This window comes from Microcebus murinus, chromosome 24 (genome assembly GCF_040939455.1).
Source record: "Microcebus murinus isolate Inina chromosome 24, M.murinus_Inina_mat1.0, whole genome shotgun sequence".
NCBI classification, from domain to species: Eukaryota; Metazoa; Chordata; class Mammalia; order Primates; family Cheirogaleidae; genus Microcebus; species Microcebus murinus.
The window spans coordinates 6,417,523-6,435,635 of record NC_134127.1 but is presented as its reverse complement, the minus strand read 5'-3'; the positions used below and the strand labels follow the sequence as shown (position 1 = coordinate 6,435,635).

The following is an 18,113-nucleotide window of genomic DNA, read 5'->3' as shown; positions in this document are numbered from 1 at the left end:
ACATTTTGAATATCACTTCTGCCCCTTAAAGTAAGTGATCGTCATGATGTTAACCAGTGATTCCCTTAAGCTTGAATTGTAGAGTCTGGGCATTTTTGTTCAGTCTTGAATGTGTACAGTATATGTTTCTATAGCGCATAGAAGCTAGGGAATCAAAGCAAAAGAATTCGTTGGGCAGAAAAAGGATTTTAAAATGTATCTTCCCTTGGAGCAGAGTTGGAAACATTGCATTTTATCACTTTGATGCTAATTTCTGATAAGAATGTGTTGTAGACACTTGCTTAAAAGTGTTTGTGGCAGCCTAAGAACACATTCTACTCTGTATCTTCATCACAAAAACAAACACACATGGAATCAGTAGGAATGGATAGAATATCATAAAAAAAAAAATTGGTATCAAATCTAGAAATTTAAATCATCGGCTGGGCACAATGGCTCACACATGTACTCTGAGAACCTTGGGAGGCTGAGGCTGGAGGATCTGTTTAGGCCAGGAATTTGAGACCAGCCCGGGCAACATAGTGAGACCTGTCTCTACAAAAAAATTTTATTAAAAATTAGCCAGGCATGGTGGCAGGCACCTGTAGTCCCAGCTACTTGGGAGGCTGAGGCAGGAGGATCGCTTAAGCCCAGGAGTTTGAGGTTGCTGTGAGCTAGGCTGACACCAGGGCACTCACTCTAGCCTGGGCAACAAAGTGAGACTCTGTCTCAAAAAAAAAAAAAAAAAGAAAGAAATTTAAATGATTGAACTCAAATAAAATATGCAAATGCCACTTGTGAGCATGCTCATTATGGACTTTTATTTATCTGAGACCCTGAATTTAAAAAAAAAAAAAGTGGGGGAAGAGACTATATATCCTAAACACACACTGATCGTGTGCTTTGGCTAAATGGAATTCTGGAAGCTGACTGTCGTTAGAAGTGACATCCATGAGCCATTCATTTGTTGTGGTACCCTCTTGATTTTACCTGATTAACATGATGGGATCTTGAACAGTTCTTGGATAGACGATATCAATAGAAATGATTTTCACTTACTAATGTGCATCTCCACTCTTAGGAGTTTTTATTTATATTGGTTGTTGGTGTTTTTGCCATCCAGCCCTGGGATTCCACCGATGACCCAGATGACTCTGGGGAAACCAGTGATTTTCCTACCAGACATCACCAACTGGAAATTCCTGGGAAGATTCTCTAAAAACTCCATGTCCTCTGTGCTTGGGCTCCATGGGCATGCTCAGTTTCCATTCTAAAAGGAGTGATACGTCTAGTCACGTCTACACAGGCTGGGAAGCCGAGGGAGTAGGGTGGGGCATGACAAAGCAATAACCGAACTAACTTGTAACAGGTGGGATAAATACGGTCTCTGAAGAGTCGTTTCTGAGCAAGATCTTTAAAAATGAACTGAAAAGTGCAGTGAGGAAATCAAAAAGCATGAACTTGAATGAACTTGAGAGGTTGGTTGTGTTTTATGCTGTTTGGGTAATTTGTGCGTTTTTGATCATAGAAACAGTTTTTAGGATATGCACGAGAGCTGGGTTGTGTTTTTGCATGTTCTTCTACCTAAGTGAACTTTAGACGCCCGGAGGAGAATAGAATCCCCGCTTGTCATTTTCGGCGTCTGCTGACATGCACAGCCGCAGTGGTGTTGCCAATGCAAAGCAGGCCTCGTGCTTGTCTTAATGACCCTCCAGCGCTCACACAAGGCGGATCTGCCAGGTCCTGGGATTTCCTGCAGCCTTGGATGGCATTTAGAGGGCGTAACGGTGGCTCTTAATTATTTCCAGTTACGGGGGGAGAGAGAAAGCATGAATAAATGAAATACACTAATAATCAATAACCTCAATCTCTTTTGTGCGAATAATCAAGCAAATATCTTTTAATTCTGTTTTTCCTGCTGGAATGCTATCGTTGCAGTGTCACATGAACTAATCATTTAAATATCATTTACACGTTAGGGCCCCCCCTTGACTGACAGCGATTACGAACTTATAAAATATATCAAATGGGCCGGGCGCAGTGGCTCACGCCTGTGATCCTAGCACTGTGGGAGGCTGAGGCGGGAGGATCACTTGAGGTCAGGAGTTCAAGACCAGCCTCAGCAAGAGCAAGACTCCGTCTCTACTAAAAAATAGAAAGCAATTAGCCAAACAACTAAAAATAAAAAAAGTTAGCCGGACATGGTGGTGTGCACCTCTAGTCCCAGCTACTCGGGAGGCTGAGGCAGGAGGATCAGCTTGAGCCCAGGAATCTGAGGTTGCTGTGAGCTAGGCTGACGCCACGGCACTCTAGCCCGGGCAACAGAGCAAGACTTTGTCTTTAAATAAATAAATAAAAAATATCAAATGAACATTTATGAAGTAATTTTTGAAAAAAGAAATTCTACGCGGTGTTTTGGTGACTACAAAGTAAGACAAACTGTCCAGAGAGCGGAGTGATCTAGTGAATGGAGTAACCACAAAAGATGTCGTGAAGGAGTCAGAGACTGATTTGTGCCCTGGAGGCAGGACACCTGTACGTAGGAGGTTTGGAAGGAGAAGGGCATCCCAGCGAGAGGCAGTGGCATTGGGCAAGCACTTCGAGATGACACTGGAGTGTCAGTAGATTTATCAGAGGGCTGCGTGGATTTGTGCCGGTCTCGTGTGGCGGGACCAGTCAATACAAGACCACGAAGGCCGGCAGAGCAGGTGTTGTGACTTGGAGCCTGGAATCATGGGAGATACCTGCATGCCGATGCTAGACAGTTGCTACAGCAGATAAGGAGCGAGCCAGAGTACAGAGAAAAGACTATTCCACAGGCTTCACAGTCAATTCCTAAATGATTTAAGACTAGAAACTAATGGGTAGGGACAAAATTAAAACAGTTAACACGTATCTTTCTTTGGGTGGAAAAGGGTTCAAAGCATATGATCTATTATTAATAATATGAAGTAAGAAATAATAAAAATGGGCTTTGGAGATTAAAATATGGGAAATGGCTTGTCTAGTGAAATAGAAGCATGGTAAACATTGGCTGTAATGACATCTGGAATTGCCGCCCGGGGAGAGAGTCCCTGTCCCAGTGGGTATTTAGTCTACATTTAGCAGCCCTACGCCTGGATCTTAAAAATGACATGGGCTTTGGTATCAAACGTATCTGTGCAGTGTTGAAAATCAACAGGAGCAGATTTCAAATAATCACAAGCCACAGCTTCTGAGGCATGGCCCCTTCTTTAGAGCCCCCGCTTTTGTGGGTGGAGGCCGAACCCCCCTTGTCCACGTGTGCTGCTCCCCACAGGCCTGCTCTCTGGGGTCCTGGGGTGGGGGCTGCATGCAGCCGGCCATGTTTGTCCTCTGTAGAGGCCAGACACAGGTAGGCAGGCAGGGGTGCAGTTATGAATAGCTCCTAAGAACAACGGATACCATGGAAATGCTTCAGGAGCAACGAATATAAAAAAAAAGGAAGCCAGAAATTAAAGGTGAAAAAAAATGGATAAAAAGTACATTGTTCTCTCTCTCTCTCTCTCTCTCTCTCTCTCTCTCTCCCCCTCTCTCCCCTATAAATCTATACCTCCCCTTCCCCCGCACCCAGGCAGACACAAAGCAGTATTTGCATTACAGTACTAAGTGACAAAAGCAGATCACAGAACAACACCTAAAAGACAATCCCGTGCTTTTATTGATAAAAATGACAAATTACTGGTGGTTTCATGTAGTTTCATGCTAATACATATGTTAATTATATGTGAGTATGTAATATTGTGTGTGTGTATATATATATATATATACACACACACATATATAAAATCATAGGGGGAAAAACCTAGACTTGTCTATACAACTTAACATTAACAGTGGTTATCATTTAGTGGTGGAATTACATTGTGTTTTGTTTTTCTTTTTTTTGTTTCCTTTGTGCTTGACTGTATTTTTTTTTTTTTTTGGAAGCAGTAACTACCTAGTAACCATAAATAGTAAAAATAATTTTCAAAGAAAACATGACAATTTAAAACACTATTAAGATTTAAAAAAAAAAAACACTTTTGCATCTTTAACTTGTAAATACACAAAAAGGTGATAAGACTGAATTATAATTACTTATCGCCAATTTCCATTTACCCAGAAGGTACTTCTCAGTATGTTAGACCCTGGGAAAACTGTTGTGATTTTCTGAACTGCAGCTCAAAATTGCAGTATTTCCCTGCCTGCAGGATATAGAAGGGACCCTTCTGGGCTTGTCTATATACCATAGCTACCCCGGGGCCTCTTAGGGAGGTAGAGACTAACTAAAGTTGACCACACAGAGTCCCAGATTTGTTGCCAGGAAGTGATCATAATCACAAAAACACAAACCCCAATTAATCAGACTCTCTTGGAGAGGGGCCCAGGCATGGGTATTTGTTTAAAAAGCTCCCCAGGCAATTGTGATATGCAGCCAGCATTAAGAACCATGGCCCTAATGGATTAATCTACTAAGGGGTCATTTGAACTTGGCCTTTGGAGAGAGGTAAAATTAAAGCAGAGAGGGTTTGGTCGACCAAGGCCAAGTTGTTGCATGGCCTTGAGCTTTGTGAGAAAATGATTATGCAAACAGAATAGAAGAACATTGACCGTGGAGTGGGCAGTTCTTGCAAAGTGAGTGAGGTCAGTGGGTAGCCCTTTCTTGCATTCATAGTGGAACAATCTCACATCAGAGATTTCTAGGTGGGAAAATGCTCTCTGGTAGCAGCTTGCTGTCAGGGTACTGTTATTTCACAAAATACAGCAGAACCCAGTTTTAATGCAGATGTCAGGGGACCAGAGGCTTCCAGCCTTTTCCATACACGGATGCACACTGATACACGAGATGTGCTGGACCTTAGCATGACAAATCCCGTGGTAGGACAGCGACCCTTTGATAATTTTTACTCTGCTTTAGGAAATCATTTTGAATGAATTTCTCCGGAACGTCTCTGGTGGCTATTCTGCAGATTTGCAGTGGCCGAAAGCAAGGAGGGAGCCCTGCCTTTCTTAAGTTTTTGTCTTGCCTTGGTCTCAAAATAGCAGAGGCCAAAAGTAGACAAAAGTTTAACTTCCATTCAAATAGCCCCGAAATGCACTAGAATTTCTATTGGGAGTGGGGCAGGCGACTTGTCTTCAAGTAGTGGCACAAATAGGCATTTTTTTTTTTTTTTTACTCTGAATGATAACCATGGCCATCATGATCGAAATATTTTGGAATTATATCATTAGCTACCACTTATTGCATTTTTTGTGGCCAAACCCGTGCCAGCTCTGTGCTGCATGGCTTTATTACATTTACCATGCTTAGTCCTCAGGAGCAACCTTCATGGGTGCTTTTATTTATTCCCCATTTTACTATAGAGAACACTGAGGTCACCCAGACGGGATGCAGGCAATTCAGGATTTAAATCCACGTCTGACCCCGAGAGTCTGCACTAACTCCACCTGGCCAGCGACAGTGGCTGGAGAGCTGGGCAGAGTGGCAGTGCTGCACCCCTGCCCCGTGTGCCCTTGTCACCTGATTCTCTGTCTCGGGACCATGGTGCTGGGCTTCTCAGCCTCATCCACTCTCTTCCTTCAGACCTGTCCCCGATAGAGCTCCACCACTGCGATTTTTTTCACGGCCTGGCTGTATTAGATTTATTTTTCTGGGGAGTAGTTATAGATCTCACCTGTTTTTAATGGAGTTTCATTTTGCTACCCAGCATACTCTTCATTCCTGTGGTTTGGAGGGAAGAAAATACTGTTAGGCGCAGTGAGAGTTCTAAACAGATGTTCCACCCGTCTCCTCGTGTAGTTACAGCAATGCATCACTTTCAGACGCCTCAGCCTCGGCCTGCCAGCGTCCTGTGCCCATGCCAAACGCCCTCAGATACCATGCAATAAGCGAAACCTGAAGTTAGGTTAAAGCCGCCAAAGTCATTTTATTCTAATTCTCAAATGCATTAGCATCTGGACTTTGGGAGCGGTGCCACCTGCTCTCAGGAAAACCAGTGGTGTTGAATTTGTGCAGCAGGGCGGAATGCAAGCGTCCCCTGTTTTAAGAAAGCCGACTTGTAAAAAATCTCAGTATGATCACACCAACGTGAACAAATTAATTGTCTTTTATGAGGACTTCTCGTTTGCAAGAAAGATTTGCAGAAATGACACTTTGCCATCTCACTTTTCACTTCCATTTGAAGACAATGGTGGCCCGTTCGCAAGCGCATGATTTACACGCGACTTTTGAAAGCGACTTCCGTAAGGAATCAGGTGGCAAAGCACACGAAAGCTGTATTTATTAAGAAAACACACCGCATTTATATACTGCAGAGGCCTTCTGTGAAAATCACTGTTAAATGCGGGAGTGGGTTAGGGTATGAAGGATTCCGTGGGGAGCTTGGGATATAGCTGCATTTATCTGCCTGGGAGGGGTTAGGGTGCAGCCAGTCAGATAATATTTATGAAATTCTCAAATATGTACTGAGCTAGATTTGCTTCAGTTGAAAACATAATCCGAAATGACAGTCTCGCCCAGCGAGGCTCACCTTCAGGCAAACAGAGAAGGGGACTGCGGGAGGTACCCCCACCATTGTGTGATTCTGTGAGTGATTAGCTACAGCCTTGTAGTGTGACAGTGTGTTGCCTAAACCCTAAGGAGGGACTGAGGAAGAGGGACAGAACACCATGGAAGCTTCCAGAATCTTGGTGTGGCATTGGAGGGGCAGCCTTCCCAGGTCTCTGCACCATGGTGGAGTTACGTTGGCCTGAGATGGAACCAGGGCAGAGGGACAAGGAGCAGGGGATTGTGGCGAGAACACTTAAGCAAGCCACAGATGCCAAGTCTGCAGTGACCAGAAAGATTGGATTATTTGGTGATGGGGAGTTGGGACAGGAGCAAGTAGGTGGAGGGTATTGATGAAAAATGCCCCAGCTAAGCTCTGCCATCTGCTGCCCTGCTGAATGTCTTTTCCTTTTATCTATCTCATCTGCCCAGCGCCCTGCTAAATACTGTGGTTATAAAATGACACCTTTTCCATTGAGAGAGAGGGCCCAGATTTTAGCAGATAATGGAGATGTGAAACAAAAAAAGTATTGGTTCTTTTTTTTTTTTTTTAAAGACAAAATTCTTATGTGCCCACAATCCCGCACCCACACCCGACGAGAATGGATAAACAGGCAGACTTTGGAACTTTTTCATCCAAGCCATCATGACTGCAGAGCAAGGCAGGATCCCTTTAAATATTTATTCATGGGTTCATTTTTCTATCATCATATATAGTGAAATGGCATTCCTTACCTGAGCAGGCTTCTGGCTGTGTATAAAAGAAGGGCAGGCTGCAAGCTCGCCGCTCTCATCATGCTGATAAAAATCTAGCAAGTGCAACAGAGAGAAATACTAGCAAACCAGAGGGGAAATAAATTTTTTAAAAAATGAAATAACCATCCTAGCCAAACATTTCAAAAGAGCAAACTAAAAAATTAGAATGAGAAAGCAAACCACGGAAAACATCATCCACAAAAATGGAGGAAATGTTTTATTTATAGAGGTGGATGTAAAGTGATGCAGGAAATTTATCTGCTCCATGTAAATTTATTAAATGCAACTTTCTTTTTCTCTCTCTTTCTTTTAGATAAAAAACCTCTTCATGAAATAAAACCCCAAAGTAAGTTATTTTTCCTCTTGTGCATATAATTTATTCTCATATTTTGCTGCCTTGCTGTTGTATTTGTTTAGGAGCCAAGCAGAATTGAAGTTCCCAGGAAAGATCCAGGGCTTTCGGGCCTATCTGCTCATTGAGTTTGGAGTCACATCTCAGAGGTTTAAATCGAAAAGAAATATGCACACCCCTCCCCTCCCGCACAGTAAAAGTAAATCTCTCCTCTTGATTCTTTCTGCCTATAAGTCCATTTCTCTGCAAATGTCATCTAAGATTCTTATTTCTGAAGAGATTTGTAGCATTAAAATTAATAAATATTTGTCATTACATGCTTTCATGAGAGCAGCCTTGGGCACAAGCCTCTCTACCTAGGAGGAGGAGGGGGGGGTGCCTGGGAGTGCAAACCCATAATCTGACCGCCTGTGGAATCCATGGCAACTCGGTAGATTAGGTTGCAGAATCCACAGTGAAATAATTATGAACTGAGGATTTTGGCGCTGGGGCTGGCGTAAGCTCCCTGTACTCCTGGAAGAGGCCTTGGCATAGTCTCTGTTTTGTGCACCCTGTAGATTTGGAGAAAGGAGCTTGAATGTTCAACCCCTCGGCCTTTGGACCCTGTGGTTCTTAGCCTGGACCACACCTTTAGAATCACCTGGAGGCTTTTTAAAAATCCCAGTTCCTGCACTATACCAATGAAATCAGAATTTGGGGTAGGGGTTTTTTTTAGAACTCAGGAATCTCTATTTTTTTTTTCCCCAAAGCTCCTCAGGTGATTCCCATGTGCAGCTAAGGCAGAGAACCATGGGCTTAGAAAAATATCTCACAGAATGTGGATCAGAATCCAGATGCATCAGCATCTTGGGGTGAGCAGGAGCTTGTTAAATGTGCAGCATCTCAGAGCAGAACAAATCAGCTAGAATTCCTGGGGTGGAGGAACCCCTAAGAATCTACATGTTAATATGTTCCCCAAGTCATTCTCGCACATTAAATATACTAGGGCAACCCCAAGATATAAGGGCAACAGCAATACACCTCTTCCCAATAGGATATTAGACAACTCCCTGGCTGATTTGGTTTGGAAAGCTTGTTTAAGATGTGTCTGCCCTGTATCTCTCATTCTAATGTAAAATGAGTGACGTTTGCTCTTTTAAATCCTAGGGTATTAAAATTCAGAGAGCTTGAGAGAGTTAATAGCCTTGATGAGCTAACTTCTTTGGAAGGATTAAAACCCCGAAGGGATAGGCAGAAATAGGTGCCATGGGACAGAGGTCAGGAGGCATGAGAGAAAGATGGGGTACAGCCATTCCGTTCTGTCTTCCTTACGTGGCTTCAGGCAGGGCTGGAGATACAAAGATGTCCTTGCTCGTGGAGTCTGAGAGTTTTGCAAAATAACAAAAACAAGCTGCTTGGTGACCATCAAGGAAGCATTGGTGCTTAGGTAGCTGGACTCTGACATCATGCATGCATGTTTGACTTTGAACTCACGGGAAGATTGAGGTTGGGGAACTGGCTCTGTGTGTGTGTGTGTGTGTGTATGTATGTGCATTTGGATATTGAGGGAGCGAGAAACAGGTCACTGAGTAATTTGTCCTGTGCCTTTGTCAAGAGCCTCAGGGTGACACTGGAGTAGTGGACCCTTGACCCCCTCCTGGTCACGTGGTGGACACCATCCGCCCGTTCTGATGTGTAGCCTAAGCAGAATCATAGCTATCCGTGTGGTGGCCAGTGTGAGGGTTGCTTAGAAATGCATGTGTGTGTTTTTAAAATTAATTTCACGCTCAGTTTGTGAGTCCTGTGCCATTCTAATTTGGTTACATCTGTACTTCCAGCCATAAACCCCACAGAAGCTATTTCTGGTCCTTAGGGACTCCTGAATTAGTTTTTGCTTGGGGTTCTCGCTCCTGAGCACCATGCTTAATTGCTGGATACTGCAACGGAATCGCTTAAACTGTTCTAATTTGTGATTTCCCTAAAAATAAAACCTTAACAGAATCAATGTGATTGCAGAAGGCTCTCGGAGGAATTCGTTCGGGGGGGAGTTCTGTAAGCTGCACGGTCAGGAGTGCGTTATACAAACTCAGGCTGCAGTTGGTCGGTGAGAGAGAGGGGCTTAGTTTAAGGCTACATGAATCATCACTGATGCAAAATCAAAGTCAATTATGAAGATAATTGAGAAACCTGTTCCTATATATAGCTGTGCACATGATCCTCCAAGAGGCCTGGCGGATGGAAAACATCACTCAGAGCCTTGCACACGCTCCTCCGTGAGCAGGCAGGCAGGCAGAGGGAGCCGGCTTTGAGTTGCAGGGAGGTGTAAAAAGAAAGTGAAGTCTTAAGATATCTGTTGGCAAATCATAATGACAAACTGGGGGGAAATATGTGCACTGCATAGCTCATGAAAGCACTTATTGTAAATGAGATAATTTAATCAATTACGTTTCCTAATGTACTAAACCGAATGTTTCATTTTCTACTTCTGCACATCTTAAATTATCTTCAGGTGCTTTATGAGATTTAATCATAGTTAATAGAAACTTCATTACCATCAAATGTGCTTTCAATAAATGTTGTGTAACAATGTCAGGAGGTGCAGTAAAATATAGTAGGTTCTGAATGGCAAACACGCACCCCCAGAGTCAGACTGAAAAATGGTTGCGTTCAGACAATGAGACTCCTCGCAGGCTTGGAGAATTGTGGTTTTCTGAAAAGCTGTGAGCTTCTAAGCAGTGGCGGGTTCCGCAAGTTCACTTGAAGGGTGGAAAGCATTTAGCTTTTCCCTAGAAAATAACACTACGTATTCTGTCTTCACCTCCTGCCCACGTAGTTGCTTTGTACCTAGCAGAGATGAATGGTCAGCATAACTCCAATTCATAGTTCCAGAGTCGGCTGCTTTCAGGACATGTCCAGGTGAATATCTCCCAGTCTCCTTAATCTCCACTTCTTCAGGATTGAAATTATCTTTCCGCATCTCTATCCTGAATCCATTCTTCTTCCCATCTTCTCTTTTGTAGTTAAAAGTATACCATAAACTCATTTGTCTAGGGCAGAAACTTGGACAGCTTTCTAGATCCTTCTATTTTCTCTCCTGCTCAAGACTCAATAAATCATCACAGTCTGACTGTTCTGCCACCCAGATAGGTCTCAGGTTCACCACCTGCTGTCCATCCCTCTCTACTCAAACCCCTACCGCCATTCACTCAACAGCTACTCATTGAGTGCTGACCACATGGCAGATGTTCTAGGTGGTGAGAGTCGGTGCTGAGCGAAACAGGTAGAGTTCTGCTTCCCTGAAGCTCACAGTTTTAGTGACGGGGGATGGGAACAAACACACTACAAAAGAGATAGTGCTATGTGCTCCTCGGACGGTGCTAAGTGTTACGAAGAGAAACCAAGCCGGGCAAGAGGCTGAGGCAGGGCTGCAGGGAGTATTGCTTTTTGATGGAAGGTGTTCAAAGGTCTCTGGGATAAAATTACATTTGAGAAGAGACCTAAAAAAAAAAATAAAAAGGCAAGGAAACAAACATTCTGGGTAGTTAGGGGGACTAGCGTTCAAGGCTAAGGGAATAGCAAAGGCTGGGAGGTGGGAGCCGCTTGAAGTCTCAGAGGGACAGCCGGGAGACCAGGGTGTCTCGAGCAGAGGCTAGGGAAAGAATGGTAGTGGCTAAGGCCAGAGAAGTGGGGTGAGGGAGGAGAACTCTGAAGTATGTTATAGGTCATCATAAAGACCTTTGATCTTGAGATTGATGGGAAGCTGTTGGGGGTTTTTATTTAGAGTGACATGACCTAATATTGTCAAGGATAAATCCTAACCACTGTGTTGAGCGTAAACCTATAGTAAACCAGAGCACAGAAGCAAGATCTGTGACAATATATTGTAACAATAATCTGTTAAAATACATAGGCTTGGCCGGGCGCAGTGACTCACGCCTGTAATCCTAGCTCTCTGGGAGGCCGAGGCAGGCGGGATTGCTCAAGGTCAGGAGTTCGAAACTAGCCTGAACAAGAGCGAGACCCCCGTCTCTACTATAAATAGAAAGCAATTAATTGGCCAACTAATATATATATAGAAAAAATTAGCCGGGCATGGTGGCGCATGCCTGTAGTCCCAGCTACTCGGGAGGCTGAGGCAGGAGGATCACTTGAGCCCAAGAGATTGAGGTTGCTGTGAGCTAGGCTGACGCCACAGCACTCACTCTAGCCTGGGCAGCAAAGCGAGACTCTGTCTCAAAAAAAAAAAAAAAAAAAATAGGCCGTTCGGATAATCTAGGTTCAAGATGCTTGTGGCTTGGGCCAGATATATAGCAATAGGCATTGTAAAAACTGATCACGTTCTGGATGGCTTTTGAAGGTCATGGAATCAAAAGGGTTGACTGATGGACTGGGTATAGAGTTTGGGAGGAAGAAAAATGTTAGGGATGATCCCAGATTTTGGCTATGCAAGTGGAAGAATGGAGTCGCCATTACCCCGATATGGGGTAAAGCTTGGCGTAGCAAACGCGGAGGGAGGGTCAGGAGACCAGTCTTACAGAAGCTAAGTTTGAGATGCCTGTTAAACGTGTAAAGGGAGAGTTCGAGTAGACAGCTGAGTTTGGCCAGAGAGTCTACAAGTCAGAGCACTGCCCTGGCTGGTAACATAAATTCAGGGCTTGTCAGTGTCCAGATATGACATTTAAAACCATTAAGGGTGAATGAGATCATCAGATAATGAGTGTGAATTTGAGAAGAGAAAAGATCGGAGGACTGAACCCTGAAGGACATTAACATTTAGATGTGGAGGAGGTCAGAGGTCACTGCAGAGAAGCAAGAAAAGTGACAATGTGGTAAGAGAAAAACCTAACGAAAAGTTTAGACATTCAGGCCATTTTTTATTCCTACAGTTGCCTCCCTGTATTCATTTGTACCGTACATCAGTTTATCTGAGCTTTCTAAGACATAAATTCTAATCACATCACCTCCTGTTTAAACCGTTCCAATTGCTCAGCATTGCTCTAACATGAAGTCCAAAGCACTTAATATGGATATGATCTGGTCCCAGCTTCCTTCTCTTAATCACATCAGCTTCTCTTAGCAGCTTACTCATGAGGTGTTTTCCTTCCAACCCTCTCACCGTTGCTGTATTCTTCAGCCAAACAAAGCTTTTCAATTCCCGAAATACCCCCCATGCCCATTTGGCATATAGTGGCTTATAGGTTCTGAAACACTATAGTGGCTTATAGGTTTATAGGTTCTGAAAACACTATAGTGGCTTATAGGTTCTGTTACTTCTGCCTGAAAACTCTTTCCCTCCCCCTAATAGTTACCCTGTTTAATTTATTCCTCCTTCACTTTTCAGCTTAGGGCCCACTTCTGCAAAGCCTTCACTGCCGTCCCCCAGATCTGGGTTAGTTGTCCCTATAATTTGCCTCTGTGTCAAACTGTTCCCCTATTTCCATCCTGTATTTTCATTTCCTTAATAATGGTCTGGGTTTCCCCATCTGAAGGACAGTCCCCGCCATCAAATGCACATTGCAGAGTTGTCTTCATCACGATACCTGTTGCACCTACAAAGCCTGGTATGTAGATGTTCCATAAATATTTGTTAGGTTACTGCAGGTGCCCTCAAACTATGGCCCGAGGGCCATATGCGGCCCACCGAGGACCTTTATCCGGCCCGCTGGGTGTTTTTGCCACCGCTGCCTGTCCTGCTTAGCAGCCGACTGGTCCCAGGCCCACGGTATGCATGTGTGGAATGTGCACCGCACTCTCCAACGGCCCTCCAGCGGTCTGGGGGACAGTGAACTGGCCCCCTGTTTAAAAAGTTTGAGGACCCCTAGGTTACAGTTTTAAGTCTTCCTGCTAAGTCCTCACCAAGCCTTTTACTGGTAAGGTGAAAGGTCAAGGATTTTGCTTCTAAATAGATAATTTTATTCATTCATGTAGAAGATATTTATTATACAATTGTCCTGTACAAATCGTCTTTACTCAGTGAAATGTGAAGAAAAAAATAAGAAATGGGTCTTCCCCACAATTTGAATACAACATAGGATGGATGAGTGATTAGAGAAAAGAAGCACAGAAACAATTTTTAATGATCTAACTCTGTGCTAGGCATTAGGTCAATGCCCAAAGTATCACTTCTGGGTGATACTTGAAGATTTTGATGCATCCTGAAATCATTTCCACCCAAGAATAGCCTGAATGTGTCCTTAAAGTCTGAAAACTAGGTATGCTCTTCTCACCGAAGAAAATTCCATCCTGTGTCTTTCCCCAAAATACGCTGGCTTCATCCATGGGGGAGTAATGTTGATTACTATCCTTTGTGGTCTTCACTGGGTAGGGAACTCAGAGGATGCAGGGTCTGCAGTAGCAACTTGAGCTTCTCTTTTTAGGCTGTGTGGACTTGAATAGGGTCTTGAACCCATAGAAGGTCTGTGTCTTTGGGCCATACCTTAAATTCTCAACAGACTTCTCCGCTCTTCTGAGCTAACATTAGGCTAATAGCATTGGTACTGATTTTCCAGCCACTCTCTTAAACACTTTTTTCCCCCTATTTTGTCCATCATTTTTCCTCATCTCCTGCTGATTATTTTCAATTACATAAATACAGCACTTTCCCCAAATTGCGCAACTTGCTTCGTCCTTCAGAATCCACTCCTGCTGTGAATCAGTTCAGCCCATGTGTATGTGCAACGTTTTTCATTTTCTTACCCCTTTCTGTTTTTTTTTTTTTTATGATCTGATTTTTATCCCTTCCTAAGCGAATGCCTTTTCTTGCTACCATTTTCGGTGATTTCACTGACTCCGCCCTTACTGGACATGATGGGATTTTGTTCATTAAATGCCCCAGAACCAAGCACAGACACAGAGACTAGCATGTTCCTCAGCATCAGAGCAACCCAGGGTGCTTGTTAAACATGTCCATTTACAAGCCGCATCTCTCTACTTCTTAATAATTAAAACCTTATACCGTTTATATCTTCAGTTTTCAGAATAGGCAATTAAATAAAGTGACCCTGTTTTCTCAGGGGCTGAAGTTCAAATCCTGCCTTTTTACAACTTTTGTCTCTATGTGGCAGACAAAGGCAAGAACTGTGCTTTTTTTGTCTGCCAGAATTGGCCAGATAAAATACAGGACCCTTAGTTAAATATGAATTTCAGATAAAAAAAAAGTAAAGTTTTTTTAGGCCGGGCGCAGTGGCTCACGTCTATAATCCTAGCACTCTGGGAGGCCAAGGCAGGCAGATTGCTCGAGGTCAGGAGTTCGAAACCAGCCTGCGCAAGAGCGAGATCCCGTCTCTACTATAGATAGAAAGAAATTAATTGGCCAACTAATATATATAGAAAAAATTAGCCAGGCATGGTGGCACATGCCTATAGTCTCAGCTACTCTGGAGGCTGAGGCAGGAGGATTGCTCGAGCCCAGGAGTTTGAGGTTGCTGTGAGCTAGGCTGACGCCACGGCACTCACTCTAGCCTGGGCAACAAAGCGAGACTCTGTCTCAAAATTAATTAACTAATTAATTAATTTTTATTATAAATGTGTTCTGAATGTTGCATGGAAAACACTCATGTGAAAATTATTCATTGTGGATCTGAAATCTAGATTTAACTGTGTGTCTTATATTTTTATTGCTCGATCCGGGCAACCTTACTAAAAGGAAGACTAAAACACATCTGAATGGGCACTATCAAGGAGTATTTTATAAAACAGCTGACCTTTGTTGCCTACCTTGTAAGAATGGTTAGAATTGAAGCAGGTTATTGGAGGGAGAGAGCCTCTCAGTAAGAGTGAAAATCTGAGCCAGAAATAAAAGTCTGCGGAAGTACAGGGTCTGCGTGAAAAAATAGGTCGTCAGGATTGGCCAGGGAGTAGGGTCTATGGAGAGAAGCCGGTGAGAGGCATTGAAATGTAGCGTGGAGCAGAGCGTGAAGTGTCTTGAGCAATAAGAGAAGTCACCTGGGAGTGGACGCAGTACGTACGTCCTGGGAAGTCACTGGCAGGTGCCTGGTGGCATTGCCACATCAGGGTTTGGGAGGAGCCACCCACGTGTGAAATGGTTCCGAGTGATCCAAGAATGGGGGTGTGGGTAGAGGGGACTCCCCTCCCTGTGTGGGTGCCAGAATGGGGTGTGTCTCCCTTTGAAATTGAGATGGGAGACGCACTAGAGATGCCATCTGTGGGGTGTGGGAGCAGTTTGGGGAAGGGATCAGCAGGTCTCAAGCCATACCCCTGGTGGTGTCGTTGCCAGAGAAAGAGAATTGAGGGGAAGAAGACACTGGAAGACGTAAGAATGACGAATCTGTACATCGGAAGACAGACGTGAGACGTTAGCGCCAGCTGCAGGTGGTTTGGTCCAGCATATGCAGGAAGGAAATACGGGTTCGGGTCTTCAGCAGTAAGATGAGGCAGGAGATGCCAATCTGAGGCTGCTCAGGATGGAGGGAATGGTTGGGGCTGCCTGATGTGAGTGATCGTCCAATTAGATGAGAACAGGGAAAGGAAAAAGGGCCAAGGACTGAACTTGAAAGCCTATATTTAGAAATCAGAGAATGAAGGGTAGTTCCTTAACAATAAGTAAAGAGCAAGTCACAGAATCGGATGTAAGGGACAGTTTTTTTTTTTTTTTTTCTATAAGGAAGGTTGGCTATTCTTGTCTGTTGCTACAGAGCAAGGCTAAAGGATAAGACAGAGAGGTTATTGGTGATGCAGTTGCAAATGACTTTCAAGAGAAAACAGTGGTTTGTGCAAAGACAGACTTTACAGGGTAAGGGAACAATAAAATACTATAACTGTAGGGGACTAGTTAAATTATCACGCAGACTGACTATGGGCTAGGCAAATTTAAAAAGGAATGAATGTAGGCATGTAGGTTCTGATAAGGAACAATTGACAAGATATCATATGTTAACAAAAAAGAAGGGATGGTAGAGGAAGCATAATATGGAGCCTTCAGGGTAAAGCAAGGAAAAGGAAAACAAATGGCAGATACGTTCATATTTTTTCTGAAAGGACTCAAGATACTATCGAGAGTGATTACTTTTGGAGAAGAGGTAGTTGGAAGAAAATCTTTCTCTTTGCATAGTCTATATGACTTTCTATACTTCCTAAAACATTTTCTAATCTTGTACATGCATTACTTCTATTTATTTGTATGTTATTTTAGCAGAGACAGGGGTTAAGTGGTTAGGGAGATTATGGAGCAAGTATTAAGAGATGTTTAATGTTTAAAAAGGCTTAAAAATCCTTTTAAACAAAAAGCCAAGAATTCAGTAGGTGTAAAGAAGACTGAATCTTTGAGACATTCATCAGAGAGCAAGTCGAGGGAAGGATTTGGGGAGCGGTGATTAGAGAGACTAGACTGTGTTTGTGAGCAGAGGGCAAGGCTTAGGTGTGGGGGAAACTCGAAGATGCAAGACCAAAAGAGAATAATGAATGAGGCCAGGTCGCCTGGAGGAACAGGCCTCAGGGAACAGAGAAAAAGATAGATAAAACGTGTGCAGGAAAGAGGAATTTTGAGTTGTAGGAGAGTGAGTTCACATGGGATGGCCTCCATTTTTGGAAACAAGAAAAAGAGGGCAGGCCAGGTACTGTGGTTCATGCCTGTAATCCTAGCCCTTTGGGAAGCCCAGATGGGAGGATGGCTTAAGGCCAGGAGTTCAAGACTAGCCTGGGCAAAACAGCAAGACCCTCTCTCTACAAAAAATACAAAAATTAGCCAGGCATGGTGTTCCTGCCTGTAGTCCCAACTGCTGGGAAGGCCAAGGCAGGAGGATCACTTGAGCCCAGGAGTTCGAGGTTGCAGTGAGCTATGATGATGTCACTGCACTCCAGCTGGGGCTACTGAGCGAAGATCCTGTTTCAAAAAAGAAAAATGCAGGTGAGAAGTAGGAGTCTTGAGCAAAGGGAATAAATTTGAGGGTATCTGTTGTGATGAACATCATTGTTTGGTCATAGAACAGAAATAAAATAATTATTGAGCTGCAAGGAAGGTCCAAGGTGAAGCCACGTAGCATCAGTTTTTTGAGGATACCACCGGTATAGTGTGTGACTTCTTCCTACAGCGGGGCAGGTTAGCCCGGGCGCAAGTGTGGAGAGAGCAGAAAGGCAGTGGAATGAAGGGACACAGCGTAGGGGTTAAGCAGCTCGGGATAAAGATGGACGTGTGTTCAAACCCTGACTTTGCCGTTTTCTAAGCTGCTCTCTCACCAAACCTATAAAAATCTTTAAAATAAGAAATATAATGCTTACCCCATAGATTTTGTTTATGAGCATAATAATGAGATCATATCTCTGGTGCTCAGAGAACCAAGCAGAAAGTTAGTGCTCGGTTACTGAGTTCCTCCTGTTACTGAGAGGGAGTCAGGCAGCACGATCAGGAAGACAGAGGCTAACAGCCACATAGGCGGTGATCTGCAGCGGTGGTCCCCAGACTTTCGGCACCAGGGACTGGTTTCACGGAAGACAATTTGCCCGTAGACTGAGCGGGGCACGGCAGAGGGTTCGGGATGATTC

The 18,113-nt window shown here is 43.8% G+C and overlaps 1 protein-coding gene across 4 annotated transcripts in view; it reads left to right on the top strand.

The window, feature by feature from the left end:
• The window catches only part of UNC5D (unc-5 netrin receptor D), a 536,775-nt gene that overhangs the window by 434,072 nt on the left and 84,590 nt on the right, over positions 1–18,113 (top strand). For 2 of the 4 annotated variants that reach the window (XM_075997364.1, XM_012762925.3), the window contains one exon: positions 7,596–7,628. The exons of the other annotated variants lie outside the window; for them this stretch is intronic. In XM_075997364.1, coding sequence (XP_075853479.1) covers positions 7,596–7,628 — 33 coding nt within the window. The remainder of the gene's footprint in view (positions 1–7,595; positions 7,629–18,113) is intronic. 4 annotated transcript variants of the gene reach the window in all.